At 51.7% G+C, this 10,129-nt stretch overlaps 1 protein-coding gene across 2 annotated transcripts; it reads right to left on the reverse strand.

Moving 5' to 3' along the window:
- Positions 1-493: 493 nt before the first annotated feature.
- Positions 494-5,362, reverse strand: CPLANE2 (ciliogenesis and planar polarity effector complex subunit 2). 2 transcript variants are annotated; one of them, XM_066606324.1, is made up of 5 exons: positions 4,916-5,362; positions 1,706-1,858; positions 1,191-1,315; positions 939-1,075; positions 494-832 (listed from the first exon to the last, which is right to left on the reverse strand). In XM_066606324.1, the coding sequence occupies exons 1-5, from the start codon at positions 5,100-5,102 to the stop codon at positions 586-588; spliced, it is 849 nt and encodes a 282-aa protein (XP_066462421.1). In that variant the 5' UTR covers positions 5,103-5,362; the 3' UTR covers positions 494-585. The 2 variants fall into 2 exon arrangements, with proteins under 2 accessions (XP_066462421.1, XP_066462422.1); XM_066606325.1 differs by having other exon boundaries at positions 4,943-5,361.
- Positions 5,363-10,129: the final 4,767 nt, after the last annotated feature.

Consider the following 10,129-nt stretch of genomic DNA (forward strand, 5'->3'; position numbering starts at 1 on the left):
AACCCCATTGTTTCTTGGCAAAGGACACCCGTCTTGTGTAAAAGGCACATGTGCTAGTTTAAAGCCCAACAGTGACGGCCGTAAAAAGGTGGATTAGCAGTTACGAAGGGTTAACTGCTGATCAGGCAGCGATCAGCGAAAAACAAGGAAGAGGCTCAAGGAACCAACAGGTAATAGAAGAAGATGCAAAACAAAGATCACTGAGAGGGCTTCTCAAAGGGGAACACTTCCTCGATGTATATTCTGAGAGGTGGGGGCTGGGACCCCCGTTGCTCTATAAAGCACTCAGAGACCTCCGGCCCTAACAAGTCCTCATCATATGTGAGTGCATGGCCTAGGGGACCAGAGTGTTGGGCGATGTGATATCAGAAGCTGCTACAACCTAGGAATCATCACCCTCGATATGAGGGGTGGACCGAGGTAAGATTGTGAGAAGGTCGCAGCCCCCAAAATATTCTAAAGTATCAGATTAAACAAATTCTGACAAATAAAAAACAGCAAAATAAACAAATTAATTCAATAAATTAACGATATTACATCCAATGGAAAAGTCACATGATCGGGCGATCACTGCAATCACGATCACTAAAGACAGATCACTTCCTGGGATCCACACTGTCCGACATCAACCAGGCTGGCAGCGATCTGGTCTCTGTGCCAAAGGACCTCAGCCAACCCGTTCAGGAGCGAAGCAGCATCCGCCAGTTCTGCCCGTCCATCACTGAGCCGCGGACCACTGACACTCCTCACCCGCATGACTGGCAGCTGCCATGTCTGCTGGAAGTCCCTGATGTCCTGCTCTGTGACGTCTGTATGCATGAACTGGTCCAATCTGGTAGGGGGTTAAGGAAGGCACCGGATCTAAAGACGAAGCGATCAATACACACACCCATGGGCGAGAGAATTACGTCACGGTGTGCTGCAATGTGGAAGGATACTTGGTGCCAATCACCACACGTGCCGCATTCTCTTCTTGGCTCAGCGTCCGGGAGATGAGGCCTGGCACATCCTCAAACGAGGAGCGGTCAGTGAAGGAGAAGAGGAAGAGGACTGCGTCAGCTTTCTCCTTACAGGCCTGCGGAGACAGAATCCAGATTATTGAAGCATCAGTCATTAGAACTGGAGTAGAACCCTAATCATCCACTGATCAGTCATTATAGAAGAACCATCCCAGCAGCGCTGCCACCTACAGGCAGAATATGATCAAACTTCTTCAGCGCAGACTCTCCGCAATCCCAGAAGTGGAAGGCAAAAATGATGGGGCGCTCACTGTCTCGGGGACGCACCGGCCAATACGTGGAGGATGTCTGGATTCCTGAGGGGAGACATGAAGTTACACAAATGACAATTTAAAATGATCCTGTCCTCCTACACTTCATGTACAGCAGCCAATCTGAACAAGCTGGGCTGCAGTGTAAAGCAAGGAGAAGTGCACAAGAAACTGAATTGTGCACCGCTATGAACCAGCATATATGTTTATGCCAGGTTCTGGTATAAATTATAGTAAATCTGTTTATAGCGACCCGCCCCCTCAGCTAAGCCCCACCCATTTTTCTCTCCAAATTTGATGCATTGTTAAAAAACAGCAAAGTGTTGCACAAATTGACCTGCATCATAATTTGCAACTCCCCCAATAGCTGAACTAAAGTCTCGTCCTGCAGGGGGACACGAGCTGCGTTATCCTTCAGTACCCTCCGGACCTCACCGGTGGTTTCATGGTGGACGGTGGGCACCTCCAGGCCGCACAGTTTAGCAATAAGAGATGTCTTGCCAACACCACTTTTCCCAGAGACAAAGATCTTGTAGCTGGCGACATCAGCAGGAAGCTGCGGGGGAAGAACCGGCCTCTCGATGAGCCCTGCGGAGAATACGGAGCGCAACATCAAAACAACATCAATGGTGTCAACTGTAGTATCATACAGACCAGCAGAGGGCAGTGTGGATATAGAAATAGAAGGAAGCTGCAATACCAGATGGACCAGCAGAGGGCAGTGTGGATATAGAAATAGACTGGAGCTGTAATACCAGATGGACCAGCAGAGGGCAGTGTGGATATAGAAATCGACGGGAGCTGTAATACCAGATGGACCAGCAGAGGGCAGTGTGGATATAGAAATAGATGAGAGCTGTAATACCAGACGGACCAGCAGAGGGCAGTGTGGATATAGAAATAGACGGGAGCTGTAATACCAGATGGACCAGCAGAGGGCAGTGTGGATATAGAAATAGATGGGAGCTGTAATACTAGACGGACCAGCAGAGGGCAGTGTGGATACAGAAATAGACGGGAGCTGTAATACCAGACGGACCAGCAGAAGGCAGTGTGGATGCAGAAATAGACGGAAGCTGTAATACCAGACGGACCAGCAAAGGGCAGTGTGAAAATCGAAATATATGGGCGCTGTAATACCAGACGGACCAGCAGAGGGCAGTGTTAATATAGAAATAGATGGGCGCTGTAATACCAGACGGACCAGCAGAGGGCAGTGTGGATATAGAAATAGATGGGCGCTGTAATACCAGATGGAACAGCAGAGGGCAGTGTGGATATAGAAATAGACGGGAGCTGTAATAGCAGACGGACCAGCAGAGGGCAGTGTGGATATAGAAATAGACGGGAGCTGTAATATCAGACGAACCAGCAGAGGGCAGTGTGAATATAGAAATAGATGTGCGCTGTAATACCAGACGGACCAGCAGAGGGCAGTGTTAAAGGGGTTGTCCCGCGAAAGCAAGTGGGTCTATACACTTCTGTATGGCCATATTAATGCACTTTGTAATGTACATTGTGCATTAATTATGAGCCATACAGAAGTTATTCACTTACCTGTTCCGTTGCTAGTGTCCTCGTCTCCATGGTGCCGTCTAATTTTCAGCGTCTAATCGCCAGATTAGACGCGCTTGCGCAGTCCGGTCTTCTTCTTTCCTGAATGGGGCCGCTCGTGCCGGAGAGCGGCTCCGTGTAGCTCCGCCCCGTCACGTGCCGATTCCAGCCAATCAGGAGGCTGGAATCGGCAATGGACCGCACAGAAGAGCTGCGGTCCACCGAGGGAGAAGATCCCGGCGGCCATCTTCAACCGGTAAGTAAGAAGTCACCGGAGCGCGGGGATTCAGGTAAGCGCTGTGCGGTTTTTTTTTTAAGTCCCTGCATCGGGTTTGTCTCGCGCCAAACGGGGGAGCTGTTGAAAACAAAAAAACCCGTTTCGGCGCGGGACAACCCTTTTAATATAGAAATAGATGGGCGCTGTAATACCAGAAGGACCAGCAGAGGGCAGTGTGGATATAGAAATAGATGGGCGCTGTAATACCAGACAGACCAGCAGAGGGCAGTGTGGATATAGAAATAGATGGGCGCTGTAATACCAGACGGACCAGCAGAGGGCAGTGTGAAAATAGAAAAAGATGGGAGCTGTAATACCAGACGGACCAGCAGAGGGCAGTGTGAAAATAGAAAAAGATGGGAGCTGTAATACTAGACGGACCAGCAGAGGGCAGTGTGGATACAGAAATAGACGGGAGCTGTAATACCAGACGGACCAGCAGAGGGCAGTGTGGATGCAGAAATAGACGGAAGCTGTAATACCAGACGGACCAGCAGAGGGCAGTGTTGATATAGAAATAGATGGGCGCTGTAATACCAGACGGACCAGCAGAGGGCAGTGTTGATATAGAAATAGATGGGTGCTGTAATACCAGACGGACCAGCAGAGGGCAGTGTGGATATAGAAATAGATGGGCGCTGTAATACCAGACGGACCAGCAGAGGGCAGTGTGAAAATAGAAAAAGATGGGAGCTGTAATACCAGACGGACCAGCAGAGGGCAGTGTGAAAATAGAAAAAGATGGGAGCTGTAATACCAGACGGACCAGCAGAGGGCAGTGTGAAAATAGAAAAAGATGGGAGCTGTAATACCAGACGGACCAGCAGAGGGCAGTGTGAAAATAGAAAAAGATGGGAGCTGTAATACCAGACGGACCAGCAGAGGGCAGTGTGAAAATAGAAAAAGATGGGAGCTGTAATACCAGACGGACCAGCAGAGGGCAGTGTGAAAATAGAAAAAGATGGGAGCTGTAATACCAGACGGACCAGCAGAGGGCAGTGTGAAAATAGAAAAAGATGGGAGCTGTAATACCAGACGGACCAGCAGAGGGCAGTGTGAAAATAGAAAAAGATGGGAGCTGTAATACCAGACGGACCAGCAGAGGGCAGTGTGAAAATAGAAAAAGATGGGAGCTGTAATACCAGACGGACCAGCAGAGGGCAGTGTGAAAATAGAAAAAGATGGGAGCTGTAATACCAGACGGACCAGCAGAGGGCAGTGTGAAAATAGAAAAAGATGGGAGCTGTAATACCAGACGGACCAGCAGAGGGCAGTGTGAAAATAGAAAAAGATGGGAGCTGTAATACCAGACGGACCAGCAGAGGGCAGTGTGAAAATAGAAAAAGATGGGAGCTGTAATACCAGACGGACCAGCAGAGGGCAGTGTGGATATAGAAAAAGATGGGAGCTGTAATACCAGACGGACCAGCAGAGGGCAGTGTGGATATAGAAAAAATGGGAGCTGTAATACCAGACGGACCAGCAGAGGGCAGTGTGGATATAGAAATAGACAGGAGCTGTAATACCAGATGGACCAGCAGAGGGCAGTGTGTATATAGGAAGAGATGGAAGCTGCAATATCAGATAGACCAGCAGACGGCAGTGTGCATATAGAAGTAGACGGGACGGAGCTGTAATATCAGAGGGACCAGCAGAGAGCAGTGTGGATAGAACTACAAAAAATGAGCTGTAATATCAGGTTGACCAACAGAGGGCAGTATGGATATAGCGATAGAAGGGAGTTGTAATATCTGACAGACCAGCAGAGGGCAGTGTGGATGTAGTAATAGAAGGAGCTACAATATCTGACAGACCAGCAGAGGGCAGAGTATCAGGTTTACCGAAGGTTCTCCTCTTCTTCTTCCGCAGGATACAGCTGGCATAGTCCCGGCCTTCGGGTGACTGCAGCCATTCTGGGATGATCAAACTCCCGGATTTGGGGACCCCGGACATGGCCAGTCGTACGTAGAATGGAGTTGTTCCTAGTAGGTGTGATGTCATGGGGTGGGCGGGGCCTCTTGGGGTTACCGGAAGTGGCGGCGCAGAGCTCGTGTACAGTCCGTAGGGGTCAGCCGCTGTATGGAGACGGACCCCGTTATCACTATACAAGATCTAGAAGTGCCGCCGTCTTTCTCCCTCTTGAACTCCAGAAGGGAATCTGTCTCCATGTCCCTGCAGCCCTCACTGAGCGCCCCATAAAGTAGTCCCGTCACACTGATGACATGAGGAGTCTGGGAGAATGTGTTTTGTTAGTAGCAACCAGACAAAACTATTGCTGCATATATTCATGAGCTGCAGCTAGCCACACCCATTCCGCCCTCCAGCCAATGATTGGCAGCGCTCTCTATAAGCAGAGTTGTCAATCATTGGCTGACGGGCGAGGTGGGTGTGGTAAGAGGCAGGAGTGGGTGTGGCTAGCCTGTAACTATAAATCTGCTGGACTGTCGGGTCTCCCGCAGCGCCATATGTAAGTTCTAGTGCATTTGGTGACATGATGGATTCTCATACTCGCCCCTCCTGTGACCCCGCGGTGTTCTGCGCATGCTCCCATCCTGTTGGAAGATGAAACCTGGGATTGGACGCACCACCATTTATTCCCGTAACGCAGAATGGGGTTCATATTCGCACAAGATTTGTGGGTTTCGCAATGCAGAAATTTCGTGCGAGTTTCTTGGGCGCGTGAAATTGTCCAAACGGATGCAACCATCTTTTTAAAATTGGAGTACCGCTTACAAGTTGTGCGCCCGCTGGGCGGAGCTTCGCAAAACCTTGAAGCCCGAGGTTGCAGTATAATGACCGACCGGTTGACGGACACAACGCCCTCGTGTCGTCGCTGGCAGCCATTTTCTCTCTTATCCTCCTAGCAACGACTACGGCAGAATAAAACTTTTTGGACCCCAATTTAGCAAAACTGTCTAATGGTGAGACGTCCTTGTTGCCCCTAGCAACCAATCACAGGGCAACCTTCATTTGTCGTCAGCAGTTTGTAGTAAGAGCTGCGCTGTGATTGGTTGCTACGGACAACAAGGACGTCTCACCATTGGACAGTTTTCCTAAATGAAATTTTTGAGTTTGTCTTCATCTACATCAACCGTCTGTATCCGCAGGTCAATAAACGGAGCGGCGGCGGCTCTGGGTCAATAAACGGAGCGCCGGCGGCTCTGGGTCAATAAGCGGAGCGCCGGGGGCTCTGGGTCAGTAAACGGAGCGGCGGCGGCTCTGGGTCAGTAAACGGAGCGGCGGCGGCTCTGGATCAATAAACGGAGCGGCGGCGGCTCTGGGTCAATAAACGGAGCGCCGGCGGCTCTGGGTCAGTAAACGGAGCGCCGGCGGCTCTGAGTCAGTAAGCGGAGCGCCGGCGGCTCTGGGTCAGTAAGCGGAGCGCCGGCGGCTCTGGGTCAGTAAGCGGAGCGCCGGCGGCTCTGGGTCAGTAAGCGGAGCGCCGGCGGCTCTGGGTCAGTAAGCGGAGCGCCGGCGGCTCTGGGTCAGTAAGCGGAGCGCCGGGGGCTCTGGGTCAATAAGCGGAGCGCCGGGGGCTCTGGGTCAATAAGCGGGGCGCCGGGGGCTCTGGGTCAATAAGCGGGGCGCCGGGGGCTCTGGGTCAATAAGCGGAGCGCCGGGGGCTCTGGGTCAATAAGCGGAGCGTCGGGGGCTCTGGGTCAATAAGCGGAGCGTCGGGGGCTCTGGGTCAATAAACGGAGCGCCGGCGGCTTTGGGTCAATAAGCGGAGCGTCGGGGGCTCTGGGTCAATAAGCGGAGCGCCGGCGGCTCTGGGTCAATAAACGGAGCGCCGGGGGCTCTGGGTCAGTAAACAGAGCGCCGGCGGCTCTGGGTCAGTAAACGGAGCGCCGGCGGCTCTGGGTCAATAAACGGAGCGCCGGCGGCTCTGGGTCAGTAAACGGAGCGCCGGCGGCTCTGGGTCAGTAAACAGAGCGCCGGCGGCTCTGGGTCAATATAAACAGAGCGCCGGCGGCTCTGGGTCAATATAAACAGAGCGCCGGGGGCTCTGGGTCAATAAACGGAGCGCCGGGGGCTCTGGGTCAATAAACGGAGCGCCGGGGGCTCTGGGTCAATAAACGGAGCGCCGGGGGCTCTGGGTCAAGAAATGGAGCAGCGTCGGCGGCTCTGGGTCAATAAACGGAGCGCCGGGGGCTCTGGGTCAATATAAACGGAGCGCCGGCGGCTCTGGGTCAATAAACAGAGCGCCGGGGGCTCTGGGTCAATATAAACGGAGCGCCGGCGGCTCTGGGTCAATAAACGGAGCGCCGGCGGCTCTGGGTCAATAAACGGAGCGCCGGCGGCTCTGGGTCAATAAACGGAGGGTCGGGGGCATCAGATCGGGAATATTGCTGGATTTTGCATCGTTATTTGTCATCCAAAACCTGAAGATGCGCAAATCTTTCCATTCTAGTTTTTTTCTAGACTTCAGGTCTGATTTACAGCGTCTGACGCAGAATCCCCAGCAGCCGGCGCCGCGGGAACATTCATTTCCTTGTATCGTGATCCGTTTTATATTAGAAGATGTTTTACTGAACGCGATCTTGTATTTTCTCTGTGAGGTTCGTGATGACGTTCACGAGGGTCGTGTCGCACGTAACCATTTGCGTGGCGCACCAGGAAACAATGCGGTAAACAATCCATGTTTTTTATGGCAAAGTGGGTTTGTGCCGCAGTTTTCAGCTACATGGAAAGAACAGAATGTGGTTTTTATGCAATGACTCGCAGTTCGCAGCGGAAGGTTTACCGGATGTCACAGGCTGACCACGGCCCGTAAACATTAGGGCACCAGGGAGACCCAGAGCCACCGGCGGGGGACAAGCGAGGCGCCAGCGCTTTATTCATTTATTGCCTCTGCTTTAAGGGCTTCAGATACGCATCTGCGTAAATATGTGCGCCTTGGCGCAATGAACTATGTTGATTTGCGTGTATATCGGCGCATAGTGCTGTACTTTTTGTGCCCACAGGGCCTGTTCACATGTGACTCCCCCCATATGACATAAAAGGCTATTTCAACCAATGATGTCCACGTGTTACTTGCACCATGTATTGCGTATTTTCGCACCTCCTGTAGACTTCTATGGCGCTCTTGGTGCGCAAAAGCGAGAGCAGATCCTATTCTTTTGAATGCAAGAAATATGCGTGTAAAACCGTTACTGAGAAGGAGCCTCATGACATGAAGGCGTTCCCGTCTCCGTATACAGCGCACAAATACGCCCGTCTGCAGAAGGCTGCAGTCTGACAGGGCGGCGTGATGGTCATGGATGTTGTACTGCAGAGCGCATTCACCTGAGACGCGGAAACTAGAGTGTAAGCTCTACAGCCTGATGCGAGTAACAGACATCAGCGCAGCAGAATATGTTCTAGATCTAGAATTCCATGTTACAAAATTGAGCCGAACTCAAAAAATAGCCGTGGGGGGAAAAAGTTAAAAATGATGAGACAACTCTACACGTCTGCCGCACACGGATGCTGGGGGGGGGTCCTTGCTCCATCGTAATTGTAAACTGCTCTGCAGCAATACGTATACACACGCCTCATTGGAGCTCAGGGGGCGCTCCACGCTGTTGTGGAGAGTCGAGTAGGCTGGAGAGTCTCAGCTGCTGCAGCACCTCCGTTCTGGTCCTATCAGTAAACTGCTGTATATAAAGCAGCGCCCTGCTTGTCAGCGCACCAGTGAACCGTTGAGGAGTGGCTGCAGGGGGAACCAACTCAAAGTAAAGCTGCTCTCACATCTGTGGCGGGGTCCGCTTACCTGTTCAGTTCAGGAAGCAGGAAAGGAGAAGCTCCTGGCCGAACGGATCCCATTCACTATAACGGGGGCTTCCGCTTGGTTTTCGCTCAGCTGCCCAGCCTTCTAATAAAGGAAAAAGTGTTGCATGAAGTTCTATTTCTTCTGGTATTTTGTGCCAAATCTGCAGTGGAGGTTCCAGCAGCGATGGGCAGCCGGCTAAAGCAAGTCTAGGAGGACATAAAACCACCGCCGTACAAGACTTGTAAGAAGGTAAACCGCCGAACCAGGGGAATTGGCCACACAAATCTACGGCACCAGGAGCCACTCCAGTCTAGACGTCACCATCCAGAAGCAGCGATCACAGCCGGATGACGTCACGGCTGCGGTAGATCATGGGATTCATAGAGCGGATGACGTCACGGCTGCGGTAGATCATGGGATTCGTAGAGCAGATGACGTCACGGCTGCGGTAGATCATGGGATTCGTAGAGCAGATGACGTCACGGCTGCGGTAGATCATGGGATTCGTAGAGCAGATGATGTCACGGCTGCGGTAGATCATGGGATTCGTAGAGCAGATGACGTCACGGCTGCGGTAGATCATGGGATTCGCAGAGCGCCATCAGCGTTCATCACATGAATTATGTGAATTTAATAAGACATTAGTTTTTAAAACAAATGTGATATGTAAGATGTGCACATGTATGTGATCTGTGCTGTGTATATGAATAACGTATTCTAGCATTAGCCTGTGTACATGTATGATCTCTAGCCAATGTATACATGTATGTATCTGAGCTGGAGTCAGAACATACATGTAGTGTGTGTACAGAGAGTTGTAGAACGCGTCACGCAGGTGTAAATGGATGCCGGCAGGGGTTTGGTTGGCGCTCTCCCATGAAAGGACCCCTGTAGTGGTTTCTGCTTGAGCCCTGAGCCCCGCTACGGATGAAGCCTGCGAGCCCTGCTGTGTTCTGGATCTTCAGGGCAGGAACAGTCCTCTACGTCTCCTGATTCGTCCTGATCCCCCGGGTGGAGCAGAGCGCTCATGGACGGATATGCCGCTTCTGGCAGACAGCTGCTGATCAAAATGTCAGCAATACCTATTTGTGCATACGTAGAATCGACCTGCGTGGGGCGCCGATCACCTCTACAAACAGCACTATAATCTATTGCTGCAGATTTCCACTCCCGTTGCCCACGGGTGGATTTTGGTGTTTTCTGCATAGTTAGCTGCGGAATACAGAAATATTTTGCCTGTGTGAAAAGCCCCAAAGGACCCGGACGCCGCTTGTAC

This window comes from Eleutherodactylus coqui, chromosome 6, assembly GCF_035609145.1.
Source record: "Eleutherodactylus coqui strain aEleCoq1 chromosome 6, aEleCoq1.hap1, whole genome shotgun sequence".
Lineage (NCBI taxonomy): Eukaryota > Metazoa > Chordata > Amphibia > Anura > Eleutherodactylidae > Eleutherodactylus > Eleutherodactylus coqui.